This window comes from Cebus imitator, unplaced genomic scaffold, assembly GCF_001604975.1.
Source record: "Cebus imitator isolate Cc_AM_T3 unplaced genomic scaffold, Cebus_imitator-1.0 Scaffold117, whole genome shotgun sequence".
NCBI lineage: Eukaryota > Metazoa > Chordata > Mammalia > Primates > Cebidae > Cebus > Cebus imitator.
Window position 1 is genome coordinate 9,348,087 of NW_016107432.1, and position 18,309 is coordinate 9,366,395.

Consider the following 18,309-nt stretch of genomic DNA (forward strand, 5'->3'; position numbering starts at 1 on the left):
ACAAACAGGACTGATTTATGATGATCCAGAGTAACCCCAGTCAGGACCGGTGGCTCACGCCTGTAATCCCAGCACTTTGGGAGGCTGAGGCAGGCAGATCACGAGCCAGGAGATTGAGACCATTCTGACCAATATGGTGAAACCCTGTCTCTACTAAAATACAAAAAATAAATTAGCTGGACATGGTGGCAAACACCTGTAGTCCCAGCTACTTGGGACATGGTGGCAAACACCTGTAGTCCCAGCTACTAAGGTAGGACAATTGCTTAAACCCAGGAGGCAGAGGTTGCAGTGAGCCAAGATCATGCTACTGTACTCCAGCCTGGTGTCAGAGCAAGACTCCATCTCAAAAAAAAAAAAAAAAGTAACCCCATTCTGAGAAGATAAAAACAGACGACTTCTCCTCTTATCCTTAATTCTCTTTAGGCCATTTCTCCTTGCAATAGTTTTTAACCTTCCAAGTAAATTTCAAAATTAATCTTTAGCAAATAGCTAAGGTTCTAGAACAAGATGGTGAAGATTTAAATCCGGTATTTGCCTCTTAGCTATGTGATTTGGGAAAAATTATTTGATCAATCTAAACTTTGTTTTTTCATCTATAAAATGGGAAAAATGTTAGTTTGGGAAGGAAGGATTTAGCAGCTGATCTATAAACCATCTTTTATCCTCTAGGACAGACAGAAACCAGGGAAATAAATGGCCTCATCTATTCTCCACATAAACTTCCCGCACCAACCTCACTAGAGTGTTTATTAGCAGAACGATAAGGGAGAGTCCTTATATACGCAAGGCTTTCAGTGAGCTATACCTGGTCTACTTAGATTGGGAGGTATAGCTATGGGGCTAGCTTGCTGGAAAATGTCAGTGTCAGCTGAAAAAATTAACTGCCTATAAAATGCAGAAAATAGCTTCTTTCATGGAGGTGATGCATGCATGTCCTTTTTAGAGCTCTCATATGTTAAATCTGGACTACTCTGCATTGTAATATGGCAAAGAAGAATGGGGAGATGGCTTCACACACACACACACACACACACACGTACACACACGTACACACACGTACTCACACATACACACACGTAGACACACACATAGACATACACACACATACACATACACACACAGATTTGAAAATCTGACTGTGTTGGCTTATATTCACCCACTATTTTTGTGAAAATTAAAGCACTTAGAACAGGACCTGGAATAGAGTAAGTGCTCAATGAAGTTATTATCAGAGACTGGATTTGGGGACAGATGTGAATGTGCTAGGGAGACTCAAAGGTAGTGCCTAGAGGTAGATTCTTATGCTTTGTTGTAGAATGAAAAGAGCACAGATTTTTAATACTTGGATTCAAATCCTAGTTCCAACTCTTACTAGCTGTTTCTTATCAGGGCAGCCCCTAACCCCTCTGGACTTCAGTTTACTCATTTGTAGATGAGAGTGGTAATCCTAATTTGCAATTCCATCTTGCACAGCAGGGGTGATATATGTAAGGCAGCTGGCGCAGTGTCTAAGTGAAAGTTGATGCTCAAGAAAGGCCAGTGCCTGAATGCCACGATGAGTGGAAGCTGAGTGAGTGTGGTAAGGACCGGGCGAAGAACAGGACCAAGCCTGGGAAGCCCTAAGCCACTGCTTCTGGGTTTAACTGGTCACTTTAAGGGTGCCCTGTGGGTTCAGCACCTCCCAGTCCACACATTAAAGCTTAGTGCCTATCTGGCCCCTTCTATGTGAGTCATGATTAAACCACGTATGAATACATCCTGATAACCTTCTAAATCTCAGGCCAGGACTGGGCACTTTGGGGGAAGCTGGTGTTAAAGTGCCAACTCTGCATCCAGGGCTGGCCATGGAACCTGTTCTCACCACTAGAATATGTGTGGAGGAGGGGGTGTTACTCGGTCAGGGCTCTTAAAAAATTTCTGCACAGTCTCTTCTTTCTGCCTACTGGATGCAGTAGACCAGACACTCTCGAGGCTGGCAGAGCCACAACCCAGGAGGAAACTGGGTGCATGTGCTCATCTACCTGGGACACTAGCCATGGGTGGTTCTGTGAGCAAGAATGAATTTCTATTGTGTGAAGCCTCTGTCATTCAGAGACATACTTGTTAGGCAGCTAGCATTATACTGACTAATACATTCTGTTAAAGCGACTCAGAATTCAGAGTGCACATGTGAATCATTCAAGGTACCTGCTCAGGAACATGTTATTTAAAAAAAAAATTTTTTTAAACATGTTTTAAAGAGATGGGCTTTTTCTCCAGCACCCTGGCTGGAGTGCAATGGTGCCATCATAGCTCACTGTAGCCTAAAATTTCTGGGCTCAGGTGAGCCTCCCACCTCGGTCTCCTGAGTAGCTGAGATTACAGGTACATGCCACCACTACACCTGGCTAGAAACTTTTTTTTTTAATTACTGAAGTTTGAAGATACAAGACCATCTTTTGGGGGATTGGTGATTATGAAGCCGTTGGCCATCTGTGTAACAGTGCATTTGTTTAATGGAGGAAAGCGTGGGAGAATGTATGTGATAGCAGACAAACCCTTCAGTTTTGACTTTAAAGTTTTAAAAATCTGGTTCTCACCCAGCAATCCCATTACTGGGTATATACCCAAAGAAATAGAAATCGTTCTATTATACAGACACATGCATATGTTCATTGCAGCACTATTCACAATAGCAAAGACATGGAATCAACCCAAATGCCCGTCAATGACAGACTGGATAAAGAAAATGTGCTATATGTATATCATAGAATACTACGCAGCCGTAAGAAGGAACAAGATCATGTCCTTTGCAGGGACATGGATGGAGCTGGAAGCCATTATCCTCATCAAACTAATGCAGGAACAGAAAACCAAACACCGCTTGATCTCCCTCATAAGTGGAAGTTGAATAATGAGAATACATGGACACAGGAAGGGGAACAATACACACTGGGGCCTGTCTGGGTGGGGTGGATGGAGGGAGAGCGTCAGGAAGAATAGCTAATGCATGCTGGGCTTAATACCTTAACTGCTGTCGATAGGTACAGCAAACCATCATGGCAGATGTTTACCTCTGTAACAAACCTGTGAGTTTCACACATGTATCCTGGAACTTAAAAAAGAAACGTGTATCTCATTTAAAAAAATCTGGTTCTTTTTTATCTTCCCCCTGCTCTCCTCTCCCTCCAGGTTGGCACAGAGCAGGTGCTCGATAAAGGCTTGAAAAATTGATCTGAATGAAATTAAACCTTATTTTTGTTCTTTCTCTAAAAAGAATCTTGGTATTAGCTCGACTAATCCTTTTGCTCTGTACAATTGGCTAATGCTACCTTTATATTTTTGATACCATTAAGCCCCCACTGCCTCTTCATTAGAGCTCAGGGATACTGCAGGACAACGGGTCTTTTGTTTCCACTTCTCTCCTCCAAGGCTTTGTTTTGAAAAACCCTGCTGCCAGGGCAGGCTGCAGTGTTACAGTGCTCACAGAAGCACACATCTCCCCTTCCAGCCTTCTGCCCAGATATTTCATTCCCTCTCTAACAAGCACTCGTGGAGCCTTTACTGTGTCTTCAGCGCAGTTTAGGCTATCAGGATAAGATCATGAACCACACACCAGGTCCTTTCATGGAGCTTATTTCTAGCCTGGAGGAGACACACATTAAAGACAGACTGCAGCTCACAGGCCACATGCAGCCCACCGCCTGCTTTTGTAGATAAAGTTTTATTGGAACACAGCCATGCAGTCCATTCGTTTACTCATTACTGATGGCTGTGTCTGCACTACCATGGCAGAGGTAAGTACTTGTGATAGAGAATGCATGGCCTGTGAAGCAAAAGTATTTATACCTGGCCCTTTACAGAAAAATAGCTTCCCATGTCTGCATTAAACAAATGAGTATGCAGGAAACAGATGTGCCCCTGAGAACAATGCTATGATGGGTGATGAGACAGAGAGTAGGTGTGCATGTGTACGTGTGTATATGGTACACGTGTGTGTGCTGGTTTTAGAATAAGTGGCCAGGAGAGGCCTCACCGAGCAGCTGACATCTCAGAGGGGACTTCCACACCAGAGGCAAGCCCTCTGGGAGCGGAGACTGTCTGTCTGGTTTGCTTGCCCGTGTCTTGACGTTAGCGTAGGCCACAGGCTGGACACCTCCAGAGCAGTGATGTGAAGATGTGGATGTGAGCTGTGATGCAGACGACCTGGAGAACCAAACACATGTACTCCTTGTGGCCACTGTCAACTCCGACGTGTGCTGTGTGCTCATCCTGCCCATTTGCTGCCCTGCCTGGGAGATACCTTCTTTTTCCTGTAGCTGTTCTGACCACCCTTATTGCACCGTGTGTGTATGTGTGTGTCTGTGTGTGTGTGTCTGTGTGTCTGTCTGTGTGTGTGTGCTGTGTGCATGTATGTGCACCTGATGCTCTCCTCGACCATTCCATGGCCCACCTTGCCAACTTATCATAACACCCTGATATCCTGAATGGACACTTTCCATCCACCATGAATGTGATAGAACCTGGAATGTAATGCCCATGAGAATCAGCAATGTAAAGGGAGAAACAGAAGTTCAGTTCCCTTTGTTCCAATAGAAACTTAGTGTTGCTTTTATCAACTGAGAAACACAACCAAAGAAGAGACATGAACATCGTCCCATGGAGAGAATGCATGGCCGTGTCAGACCCTGCCCCGAGCCCACCTTCTCAGTCCAACCTTGGTCTCTGCTGGAGGCCCCTGCTGGATGTGGGTGCAGGGCTGGGGATGGTAGGATTCTCAGTTGCACTGCATCCTTGTCATTGTACAGATGGGGAAACTGAGGCTAACAAAGAGGAGAAGTCTTTCTTATTGACCCATGGCTAGGAAATAGATAGCAGAGCTAGAAGTGAGTCCTGGGTAAACTGATGCTGGGATACTGTAGCCGCACATTCACGCAGGTGCCATGTAAGCTGGTGGTTGGGGCCTGGGCCTGGCAGTCAGGCCATTCCACCTACTCACTCATGCAAGTCACCTTCCATCTCTCTCTTGTCTGGAACTGTCCTGAGCCTTACATGAGTTCACACAAGTCAAGTTCTTAGCCAAGTAAAACACAAAATCAATGATTAATATGTCTTAGACATGGCCATGATTATTGCCACATCTTTCACCCTAGACCGTGACTGCTCAGGCACAGACTATGACTTGGTTGACTTTGATTCATCACAAACCAGGGTCACCTCTGGCTCAGAGCCCACCAGTGTGAAGTGGGATGTCATCCTCCACTCATCGTCAGGTGAGCACATTGCTCACCTTCTGTGGGGGAGGCCATAGACAGTCAGCTACAATTAAATTAGGCCAAAGGGAAGGCAGCAGCCACACATCCCCAATCAGGCTTTGCTTCTTCTGGGCTCTGAGCTCCCCATCTGCATGAGGAGAGTCCTCCAGCTTGGTGATGCCATGAGCCCCTGGGCAGGGCAGTGAGGAGGGAGAGGCACCTTACCTGGCCCACTGCAGAAGGAGGCGATGATGGCCAGAATGCACACGATACTCAGATAAGGGATCCAGGGGGCACGGTCCTGGGAGAGAACAGGGAGTGGTCAGGTGAGGAGGTGATAGTGTATCCAGAGGACCGGAGTTTCCACCTCAGCTCCTCCTCCATCCATCTGTGTGACCTTGAACAGGTCACTTGATGTGCCCAAGCCCCAGTTTCAGCATCTATAACATGGCGACAATGGTAATCCTTCAGACATTCCATCCGCTTATTTTATAGCTGTGATGAAATCAGAGGAAGTCGGTGATGAGTTTTACATAGTCCTGGCATACAGGAAGTGGCAAATAAATGAATAACTCACATTGATTGAGTGCTTAGTTTGCAGCAGGCAATATGAGAAATTTTCACAGCTTTATCACATTTATAAAAGTTGTCTCAGTTCTTGCATTATTATACAAAAGACTGTTATTTGTACCTATGCCAACCTGCAAGGTGTGAGATGAGTTAATTCATTTCACGGAATGTGTCTAGAGAAGCTGTCACTCATCTGGGGGGTGGGCGGCTTGGTGCTGGGTGCAGAAGGATGTTTGGGGATCGCTCCTACTCTAGCAGCTGGATGGCTGAGCATGAGAACACAGCGTCACCAGTTCTGAGTGTGTGGGGTGCCTGGGTTCCCCAGGAGAGGCCAGCTGACCTCAAGGGAAGGTAAGAACCTGCGCTTATCTGTGTAGGCTGAGCCAGAGTCATCCCAGTGGGAAAGGAAAGGAAAGGAAAGGAAAGAGGTTCCAGGAGGGGGTTCAGCATACACAAGGACACAGAAGCCTGAGAGGGCACCATGCGGGGTTGAGCTGCAAACAGTCTGGAATGGAGGGCAAGGTGTAGAGAGGGCAGACAGAGGAATGGGGAACTTTTTCCTTCCCCTTGTTTTGTGTCCAAATCTATTAGCTGTAGGGGTTGAGAGGAGCTTCATGGACTCTTGTACAGTGTAAGCCTTGCTTCTGCACCAATCACTCACTCACTCATGCAGCTGATTGGTCTTAGCTGCCCCTGGGTGCCATGCACTGGGATGGGAGGTGGAAATGCAGATATGGTACAGGCATGACCCTTGCCCTACACCACACACTCACTGTCTATTCAGAGAGAGAGATGCGTCAACAGTGAAAGTCAATGGTCTGCGATAAGTGATCTCACAGCTTTCCCCCTTGGGGCTTATGGGAACACAGGAGAGGACACCTCACCCAGACTTGGAAGCAAGGGGAGGCTTCCTGCAGGAAGAGGTGTCCAGGAGTGTCCAAGTCTTCCTGAGTCCAGAAAGCAAGGAGAAGCTAGCCAAGCACAGGAAAGCCTTAGGAGAGGAAGCTGCCAGGCCCCCTGGGGAGCTGCCAGGGGCAGGGTGTGGGGCACTGCGGGAGACAAGTATGGGCCAAGCCAGGAACAGCGCCGAAACCTTGTGAAGTGAGGCTTAGATGGGGTTCGTGGGCTTCAGGCTTCGTTTATAAATTTCCGGCACAAGTTTCAGAAAGACAATGGCCTGGAACATTGCCCAGCTGGCTTCCTGAGAACTTCGGACAGTGAAGATGGCTGGGCCCCGGACAACTGGGGCCTGGCTGTCAGGAAGGAACTGCATCTGCAAGGCACATTGTCCCTGAAGGCAACGCTTCCACCTGCTGCGGGTCAGCGTGCTCGCCAGCCCCACCTCTTTGAAGGGCACCCATCAGATGCCACCATGATAATAGTGGCTTTTTCTAGAAACATTTGGACCACTAAGACATTTGACAGGTGATCAAAACATGCACCTATCAATTTCCAGGTGCATTTTTGAAAAATGCAAAGATTGATCAAATGCTGTAACCTTGTTTCACATTTCCCATGGCACCAAGATGAACTGGAGACACTGAGGCAGTGTTCAGTGCATCCCAGCCTGCCACCTTCTGGTGGTGTCGCCTGGGGCAGCTTATTTATTTACATTTATCCCTCAGTTTCCTTATCTCCATAAAAGAAAGAAATATCAATGCTGTAAGGATGAAGTACATCATCGCCCCTCCTCCTCCATCTACATCCGCTGAGTGCTTGTGCCTAGCGCTTTCTGTGTTTTCTCATTTCATCCCGCAACACCCCTGGAGGAATGGATGACTGTTCTGTAGAGATGAGGCCCTGAGAGGAGCTGACTTGCAGAAGTTTCACTACGAGTAAGCAAAGGCCAGAGTCCACACAGGCTGTCTCGCTCCAGAGCCACCATTTGTAAAATTTTGACAGCTGCGGAAGTGGCTGGTATACAGCATCTGGCACTCTTGCTGGGAGGTGACAGCTGGAAGGGGCATCTTAGGGCTATCTAGTGTAAGCTCTTCTATTCCATAGATGGGTGAACTGAGGCTCAGAGAGGGAAAGTGTCTTGCCCAAGATAACTCAGCTCATCAGCAGTAGTGACAGGACCAGAAGTCAGGTCTCTCATCTCCCAGTCCAAGGACCCCTCACCAAACCCTCTTCCCGAGGCCCCGAGCAGCCCCAGAGCTGAGATGCCCTAGGGAGAGCTTTATCACAAGCGTTGTCTGTAGAAGGATGAACCGACAAATCAAAGGCCCCAAAATCATGAAGCCAGAGGCCAGCTTCGTGCTTATGTCCCTCAAGTGTGACAAGCACATCCTCTCACCTGCAGGGTCAGTGTGATGGTGAGGGTCCCAAAGAAGAGGGCCATCAGCCCAAAGCCACCAATGAGAAGGGGTCTCCGTCCCAGACGCTCAATGACCAAGCCCTAGTCCAGGGTAAAAGAGAGAGAGAAAGCTATTATTCCATTTCTAGCCACAACCGGGGAACGTGGCACTGGGAACCAGCAATGGCATTGTGATTAAAAACTGCCTTCGATGCTAGACAGCTAGGCCACCATCTTCACGGCCACAGCCCTAGAAGCAATGGTCTTCATGAGAAAGGAAAAAGTGAGGGGGAGAAAGTCACAGTTCCTGAGCACCTGCAGTGTTAATATGAGCATCTTTCCTCCCAATCTTCCTTGCTAGGGTGGACTCCTCAAACGGAATTTGGGAGAAGGAACTGGATGGATATGGTCACCACAGCCCTTCTCCTCCTTCAGAGCCACCCTACATGGAAGGCAATTCCTCTGTGTCTCCATGTTGTGGGTTTCATAGGGGTAGGCACCCACAGCAGGGCACAGGAGTGGGAGTAGGCAGAGAAGCCCATGCTGTTTTCCACTCTGCATTTTTTGGGGGGAGTCAATTTCATTGTGGACGTGATGTGGGGAGTCCCCGGGGAAGTCCCTGAAGCTGTGTTCTCCAAGCCAGCTTCCCTCAGCTTAGGACTGTCACTGACCTCCACCTGGCTGGTCCCTGTCCACCTGGTCAGGAAACAGCTCCTCAACTGCCAATAACTGAAAGAGTAATTGTAGCCAAATGTCAGGGGTGAGTGACAGCTGCCTGTCTAAAGGGTACAGGTATTGATCGACTTAGGACCTATGCAACTTACGACCATTCGACTTTATGACCGCAATCGCTAGCCACGACTGCTCCGCTGTAGATTTTTGGAAACACTACAACATTTTGATGTGTATCAAGAATATCGCTACTGCCTGGTAGGCTGTGATGACAAAGTGCATGAATGGCATCTGGAAAAATTGTGTTAAGCGCTATGTTAATGACAGTGAACATGAACTTGAAATAATTCTGGAAAAAATAGTAAAGCTCGCTAAAGACCTTTCTTTGGAGTGTGAAATGGAAGATGTCGAAGGGTTGCTAGATAAAGAATCCGGAGAGCTTACAAATGAAGAGCTAATCGAACTGGAAGAAGAAAGAGTGGCGGAAGAAGAAAGAAGAGAAGCAGAGAAAGAAGAGGAGGAGCCAGAAAGAAAGTTCACCACTAAGGGATTATCAGACGGTTTATCTTTGCTGAATAAACTTCTTATACATTTCAAAGCAATGGACCCAAACATTGAACGATTTGCAAGGATTGAATGGATGGTGCACGATGTGTTTCATCCGTATCGTGAAATTTATGAAGAAAAAAAGAAACATACAATTCAGACAAAGCTCACCGTGTTTATGAAAAAACCAACTCCGGTAACCTCAACTGCTGCCTCAGATGATGACATCAACGATCCGCAGCCAAGCACCAGCGGCCAATAAAATGTTTCGTACATGTTTATATATTTTGATATGTTTTGCAATTGGGAAAATGTTTCCTATGGTATTTTTTACACCTGTATTTTGTATTTTTGTATGCACCTGTACTTTGTAATTTTGTATGTTTTGCAAATATTAAACCAGTTGTACTGTAATGCAGTGTTTTACTTAAACCTGACGAATGTAAAAATAAGAAACAAAATGGTGTAGAGATGATACAAATGGCATAAAATGAACAAAGAAAATTAGGATATATGACAATAATGAAAGAAAATTATGATAAAATATGACTTAAAGATTTTTATAACATCATTTCACAGTACTGTACATATAGCCTACTCAACTTACGACCAAATCGTGTTACGACCGGTCTGTCGGAATCAGTCGTGGTCCTAAGTCGAGCACTAGCTGTATAGCGCTGTGGTCCACTGAGCACCTGGCCACGTGGTGCTGCCTGGGACCTCGGACCTCTCAGTCACCTAGGCATGAACGTTGAGGGGACCGGTGGGCACCAGCCCAGAAAGTCAGAGGCCTGGGAGGTAAAAGTGCCTGGCTGATGACTACGTATCTCAAAAATCATCCAAGACTTCTGGTCAGGAATGCCTTTCTCCTGTTGCCTAGGGAAGAAGGGCAGACTCAAGCCTCTAAACTTGGCCTCCTGGAAACCGGGCCCAGTGGTATCCAGAGGCACATAAGCCTGAAGATGGGTGACCTGAGCTCAAGTCCCGGCTCTGCCACTTAGCCTTCTTTGCACCCAGGACAGGTTACTCAGCTTGTCCAGGCCTCAGGTTCCCCACCCGGAAAATGAGAATGATAATACCATCTTTGCAGGGGAGCTGTGAGATAAAGGGAAAGAACTCACAGTGTCTGAAATAGACACATGAACAAAAGAGGTTGCTAATAAACGGCACAAAGTATCTTATTGATTTTAACTAAGGAATGCCCTGGGGGGTCTGTCCCCAACCCGTACCTGTAGCTGGCTGTGTGGCCTTGAACAAGATAATTAACCCTTCCATGTATTAATTTCTCATCTTTTCTGATGTTAACAGAGTTAGTCTAGATATCAATAGCTAATGATCATTTACTGAGCACCTACTATGTGCCAGGCATTGTATTAAGCACTTTTCATGCACCAACCTGTTTAATCCTGACAATAACTTTGAGTAGGTTTTATTATTTGCTCCATTTTACAGGTTAAAAAAAAGCAAAGCAGAGGCTTTGGAAACTAGTGCAGGTCACATGGCTGGCAAGCAGCAAAGCTGGGGTCATCTATAAAATCTTTTCTGGTTGCAGAGAGGTTAAATTTTCTTGACATTAAACTAGAAATAGACAATGCCACCACTTGGTAACAGCCCAGTGTCCCACCTTCATGTCCAGCTCCTGGACCCAAAGAAGGAAGGGCACTGATCACTTTTGCGGCCCTCGGAGTTCCTGGCTCTCTGATTCTTTTTCTTCACTTGAAGGCCAGGCACCTTCATCTTTGCTTCCCCAGAGCCTAGAAGAATACCTGACAGGTGTGGTGTAAATGTTTACGGAGGGAGTCAATGTCTGTCTTATTTTATTTTATTTTATTTTTTTTGAGACGGAGACTTGCTCTGTACCCCAGGCTGGAGTGCAGTGACTTGATCTCAGCTTACTGCAACCTCCGCCTCCTGGGTTCAAGTGATTCTCCTGCTTCAGCCCCCTGAGTAGCTGTGATTATAGGCGTGCAACACCGTGTCTGGCTAATTTTTATATTTTTAGAAGAGACAGGGTTTCACCACGTTGGTCAGGCTGGTCTTGAACTCCTGACCTCCTGATTCACCTGCCTTGGCCTCCCAAAGTGCTAGGATTACAGGCGTGAGCCACCATGCCCAGCCTGTGTCTGTCTGTATAAGTAGGCAGAATGATTCTTATTTGCAGAGGAGGACAGTAAGGTTTGAGAAAGCTGAGGGACAGTAACTTCACGTGGTGGGAAGTGGGAAGGGAAGTCAGGCCAAGCAAGAGTCATGAAGGAAGCAAAGACCGGCAGCTTCTAAGAAAGAGAGAGGAAGGGAGAGAAGAAGAGAAAGAGGGAGAGAGAGACAGAAAGAGAGAGAGAGGCCTGCATTTAAAGTATCCCTTCCCTCTAGGCCCTCATGAGCTGGGCCTCATCAAAGGGGAGACACTGCTGGGGCTGCCGTGCCAGGAGCAGTGCAGCATGAGCGAGAGAGCTGGGTCCCAGTGCCAGGAGGGTCCCCTGGAAAAGTGATGGGAGAAAGGGCCCAGAGATATCAGGGGCTTAGAGAGATTATGAAATTATGGGCCCAGAGAGATTATGCTGATCTCTGTGTAACTCAAACTAATTTCAGTGTAACAATACAACACATGTCAATCTCAGTGTAACACATGTCAATCTCAGTCTAGCACTCTCAGTGATCTGGGCCCAGGATCAGAGGCCAAGAGTGATTATGGAATTTATCAAAAGTCACCCGGGGCTAGCTATTCAGAGAAGGAAGTGGGATAGATGCTGTTTCACACCGAGGTGCCGCTGTAAACCGTCCACACGCTTGGACTCAGTCACTCACCTGGGCATTTATCCTAAGGAAATAGATGTTTGGTAAGACGCATGGATGAGGATCTTCATTCATGTGTTATGTACACTAATGAGGAAATAAAAATAATCTAGAAATCCATCAACAATTCAATTAGTTAAATAAATACTGGAATATTTCAATAACAAATATGTAGAAATTAACATAATTTAAAAGAATTGTAAAATTACAGAAAAATTCTCAGGGTACAATCTTAGGTGAAAAGAGTATCTGTATTTACTAAAACATGTAGTTATATAACATAAAGTATGCTATTTTAAGCAAATACACCCTGGAAAAATACATGTGGAAATAGTTTATAATGGCTAACTCTGATTGGGGGAATATATGATTACTATTTTATTTGTCTGTCAGTTTTCATGATTTTCTATGGGGATTTTTGACTTAAAAACACCAAAAGGTAGATTTAGTTGAAGCATGTAGATGCAAGTCTCTGTCCCCTGTATTATGCCTTTATTCTTGCCTAACACCAAGTATTTCCAGTACCCATACTGGCAATTTTCCGTAACTACGTAAAGTATGTTTTTGGTACAATCTAAGGATGTTACAGCTTTTCTTGTGGCTAACAGGACAGAGCCCAAAGTTAAGCTGTCACTGTGAACGAAGGCTGTTCATAACTGTAACACACAGGAACTTTGTCTCCTAAGCTTCTTAGGGGAGTTGGATTAACGTATCCAGTGACCTGATGCTGAAATGACAACAGAGCGTGCCATGGAAGAGCATCACAGCTGCTGGGAAATATTGTCACACTGAGATCAGCACATGTTACATTGTTATAATGAGATTAATATGTGTTATACTGTTGTACTAAGATCAGCATGTGTTACATTGTTACACTGAAATTAACATATACGGTTACTGTCTTCAGTATTTTGAAGTTTTTTTTAAAGTTTCAAGTGCACCACCCACAAGTTCAGAGTCAGAAAGTGTGCTTACAGAAGTCAGTTGAGAACCATTTTCTTACACCATGACGCTGATGTTCAAGTGCTTTGGAAGGGGTTGGGTGAGGGGCATGTGGCTTTTTGTTTCATTTCCCTAGAGTCTCTTGATGAACCAGTAACCTGAGCCAATGAAAAGCTGAACACATTCTCCCTGATTTGGAAATGATCTTTAAAGATGGTCTAGGAAGACACCAGAAAAACAGCCTTGAAAGAGAAAGAAGGAATAAAAACCACCCTCCCATCCTAGCAGGCAGACACAGTCAGTTTCCAGGCTCTGTTCTTCCTCCTTCCCCGCTCGAAGTCCAGTTAAAGTGCACCCTGTCGGAAGTGATTGGAGCGACATGGTATTTCCACTTGACATTAAAATCATGAGTGGAGACATTAACTCAGATGAACAGCAGACTGAAGGTTACTGATATCAGCTGGGGATGACTGTCAGAATCCTGATGCTCCCAGGAAACCCCCTCTGGGGACTCTGGAGCCATGGGGTCACTCATACACTCAACAGCCATTCACCCAGCATCTAGTGCCCTTCCCCACAGCGCTGGGGCCTCTGGTGAAATAATAATGGGAGCCTTTTGTTCTGGTTAGGATTTTAAGAAGGAACTTTATAAAGGTATAATTTTCATTCAATATAATGTACCCATTTGAATTGCAAAGTTTGGTATGTTTTGACAAATTTATATGCCTTATAACCACAACTGCAATTAAGATATTGAACGTTTCCATCACTTTCCCAAACAATCTTGTGTCCCTTCCCCCAACCCTAGGTGACCTCCGATCTGCTTTCTAGCACAGGGATTCGATTTGTCATTTGTAGCATCTCATATTGCTGAGTACAGTGCTTTTGAGATTCCTCCTTCTTGCTGTACATATCAACAGTTCTTTTGTATTGCTCATCAGTATTCCATTGCATAGATGTACCAAAATTTGTTTCTCCATTCACCTGTTGACTCAATAGCTGTTTCCTGTTTTCGGCTCTGAGAAATAAAGCCACGATGAGTATTAGTATTTGAGTCTCCATGTAGATATGTGCGGTGATTTCTCTTGGGTAAATACGTATGAGGGAATGACTGGGTTGGATGGGTAAAACCTTTATCGGAAACTGCTAACCTGTTCTCTGAAGGGGTTGTGCCATTTTACGTTCTCACCAGAGGTGGACAAGCCTTCCAGTTACTCCACATCCTTGGCAACACGTGGTATTTTATCAACCTGTTAAATGATTGTCACCCTTTTGGTGAACACTGGTATCTCGCTGTGGTTTTTAGTTTTGATTTCCCTGATGACTAACAGTGTTGAGCATCTTTTCAGGTGCTTTTTGTTGTTTTAGATATCTTATTTAGTAAAGCATGTGTTCAGACACTTTGTTCATTTTCAAGCGGGTAGTGGGTCTTCTTGAGTTTTAAGAGTTCTTTATATATTCTGAATTCAAGTCCCCTCTCCAATGTTTTATAGGTATGTTCTCCATGCCTGTGACTTACTTTTCTATCTCCTTAACAATACCTTTTAAATAGTCACGGTTTTTAATTTTGATGAAATCCAATTTATCATTTAAAAATGGTTTGCGATTCTGTATCTTTCTTATCCTAATGTGGTGAAACTTTCTCCTTTGTTTCTAGAAATTTTAGACTTTAGCTTTTATGTTTAGATACACGGCCCATTTTATGTTAATTTTTTGTATGGTGTAATAAGGGTTGCCATTCACTTTTTTTCATTTAAGTATCGACCTTTTATGACACTATTTGTTGAAAAGACTGTCCTTTCCTCATTGAATTACTTCAGCTACTGTTTGTTTCCTGGACTCCACTCTGCCCATTCCGTTCCATTGATCTGTGAGGCTGTCCTTATGCCAATCTCGTGCTGTCTTCATTCCCATGTTTGAACATCGTTACAGCCCTTACTATGTACCAGGAATGGTTCTGAATACTTTACATATATTAATAAGTTAATTCTGATAACATTTTCTTGAGGTAGGTGCTATTGTCATCCACTATTATATCCAGAGCTTGAGGCTCAGAGAAGCTTAGCAACCTGGCTAAGGCTGCACAGTGAGTCAGAATTTAAGTCTAGGTACTCTGGCTCCAGAGTCTTGCTCTTAAGCCTTGTATTCTACTTCCTCTCTCCAGTATTTCGGAGGCAAATACACATCCACATTTATCAAAAGAATATGCACATGCTCCCAAAGTTATTCTCCCTTCATTTGTGTGAGCTGCCTGTGGTCACTGAGAGCCTCCAATGGCACTGGCACTGGGGCACGGATGAGACAGAGCCAGGAGTCTCTGCCCTTGGGGAGCTTTGTGGCTGAACTGCATCCTCTCAAAAAATAAAATATTGTAGTCCTAATCTCCTATACCTAAGAATGTGACGTTATTTGGGAATAGGGTCTTTATTTTTAGGTAATTAAGTTAAAATGACATCATTTGGATGGGCCCCGGTCCATGATGACTGGTGTTCTTGTTAAAAGGGAAAGTGTGGACACAGAGACAGACCTGCACACATGCCTGTAATCTCAGCACTTTGGGAGGCTAGTGGGGGGGGGGAGGCTGTGGTGGATCACTTGAGGTCAGGAGCTCGAGACCAGCCTGGCCAACGTGGTGAAACCCCATCTCTACCAAAAAAAATAAAAATACAAAAATTGGATGGCCATGGTGGTGCGTGCCTGTAATCTCAGCTCCACGGGAGGCGGAGGCAGGAGAATTGCTTGAACCGGGACACGGAGGTTGCAGTGAGCCGAGCTTGTAGCACTGCATTCCAGCCTGGGAGACAGAGTGAGACATTCCATCTCAAAAAACAAAACAAAACAAAACATCCAAAAACCAAAAAACACATACACAGACAGAATGCCATGTGAAGATGAGCCAGGGTTTGGGATGATGCTTCTGCCAACCAAGAAGCACCAAAGATCACCTGCAAGTTCCCAGAATCTGGGAGAGAGGCACGCGGCATCCTCCCTCGCAGTCCTCAGGAGAAATGAGCCTTGCTGATGCTTTGCTCTCAGGCTTCTGGCCTCGAGAACTGTAATACAATAAATTCCTGCTGTTTAAGCCACACAGTTCGTGGTATGTTGTTTTGGCAGCCTGGGCAAACCGATACAAGGAGCTAACGTCTGATGAAGGGCAGGGCTTGTAATGTTGTCTGCTAACAGATTGAATGTATGCAAAAATAGAAGGAAGGTACTCCCAAATATGTACAATATTGTATGTCAATAAACAGAATTTTAAAAAGGAAGAACTGGAGGGAAGGAAAATATTGCGTAAAATTTCATTTATTTCAAATGTATCTCAATTACAGCTTCCAAATCTGATTTAATGTGCTTTTACATTATTTTACTTACACTTGGTTTACTGCTTTTTGTGTATATTGTATTCCATGTGAACATCTCTCTATATAAACTGCATGCAGTACTCAGTGCTTGGCAGGAGTTCCTGACTTTCTCAGGGCTACAGTGTCCTGCATGAGTTTCTTCCTGTGCTAGGGTGAGCCTTTTGATCATAGAAGATGCCCCATTCTCCATGTCCAACTCCAGGCTGGGGCCTAATCCCTGTCCTTGCCTGGCTTGATCCTTCTGTGTCTGTGGGTCTTGTGGACTTACTGTGCACGGGGCCCCAGAAGGCTATCAGAGGGAGCCCTGTTGGTGGGCCCTGCCTCCCTTAGGACGTCCTATCTGACTGCTCCCTGAAGGGAGACCACCCAAAGGCAAGAGCGCCCTCTTTAGTCAGCTGGTGTGATTTTCCCAACAGGCTTTACTTGAGGGGTACTCCACTGAGCAACCATTAATGGTGTTGAATGAATGACAACTACCATTGCCATTTCTTTAAATCTGATGCACGACATACACTCTCTCTCTCTCTTTCAAATTTACATGTTAAAGCAACTCAGTGAGCCTTCCCCTAATAACTCAGCCAAAGCGGTGGAGACAACTGAAACTCTTTCAGAGAGAAATGTAAATGCTGGGGAAGTTGTGGCCCAGATGAGGGCCAGCCCCCAGGCATCCCTCATGTTTCCTAATCTTGACACATTGCTCTTTGTCTATATTGTATTCAATGTGTATTACAATATTTATCATGATAAAATAAAGTGTATATAAGAGGAGCTCCTGAGGAACCCTTGACACAGGAGCAATTATTGACTTTCTAGTCGGAAGCGGGCTACTGTCCAAGTTTTGGCACCAAAAGGATAGGGGAAAGGAGCAGGGAATGGAGTGATTATCACTGACTCAGCTCCCTCAGCAGAGAAAAGAGGCCAAGGTACATTATTCCATCTATTTTATATTACAAATTTTAGTGTCTCCAATTCTTTATTATTAAATATGTTGCAATGTAAAAAAAAAGAAAGAAAGAAAAGAAACCTCACATTCCAGTATTACTGTCAGCTGCTAGTGATTCTGTTTTAAACATGCAAATGTTAATCTCTACTTTTCACAAATCTCTCTCTGGAAAGAAGCCAAGACCTTGGAAAGCTGTGGTTATTGCAAGTTAGTGAAATTTTCAAACTTATGTTCAGAGGACAGAGTGCCAAAAGATAATTTTCTGCTTGAGACAGCCTCTCTCTAAATGAAAAATAGAGAATAATTCATTGAACTATAAACTTTTTTGAAAATTTCTGCTTAAAAGATGAATGTGCATAAAAGCTATCTGTATATTTGTTTGGGCAAAGGTGTGAGAAATGAGAGCTGCCTTTTACATAATTATTCCAGGGTGGCCCACGATCTTTAAGTGTAACAAATTAAAATGTCTTGAGATATTCCAACTGAAGTGCAAAACAGACGTGTGGTGGGGCCAACTGGGCTGGAAGGAAAGGCCGGCAGCAGACAGGCTTCTCCAGGTTCTCCAGTCCTGTGGATGTCTTTTCCTCTTGGGTTACTTTATAAGCTTGGCTTGAGGACATAGCTTCTGCAGTTTCTAAGTGAAGCACGCCCCCTTATCCTCTTACCCTATTCAAAATAAAGTAAAAGGTGGTTTTGTGAGGATACATTCAAACGGTTCTCAAATTTTGGCAAGTGGAAAAAAAATTTAGTTCTTCAAGGAGCAGAAAAAGAGACACTGGATGTCCAGATGGCTTAGAAATCAGGGCTTCAGGCTGGGCACTATGCCCAGCACTTTGGGAGGCCAGGGTGGGTGGATCACTTGAGGTCAGGAGTTCAAGACCAGCCTGGCCAATATGGTGAAACCCTGTCTCTACTAAAAATACAAAAATTAGCCAGGCGTGGTGGCGC

The 18,309-nt window shown here is 44.9% G+C and overlaps 1 protein-coding gene across 1 annotated transcript in view; it reads right to left on the bottom strand.

Moving 5' to 3' along the window:
• Positions 1–18,309, bottom strand: part of LOC108311504 (solute carrier family 2, facilitated glucose transporter member 9-like) — a 132,820-nt gene that overhangs the window by 53,613 nt on the left and 60,898 nt on the right. Inside the window, exons 6-7 of the mRNA XM_037742142.1 lie at positions 8,104–8,205; positions 5,463–5,538 (exon numbers count right to left, since the gene is read on the bottom strand). Coding sequence (XP_037598070.1) covers positions 5,463–5,538; positions 8,104–8,205 — 178 coding nt within the window. The remainder of the gene's footprint in view (positions 1–5,462; positions 5,539–8,103; positions 8,206–18,309) is intronic.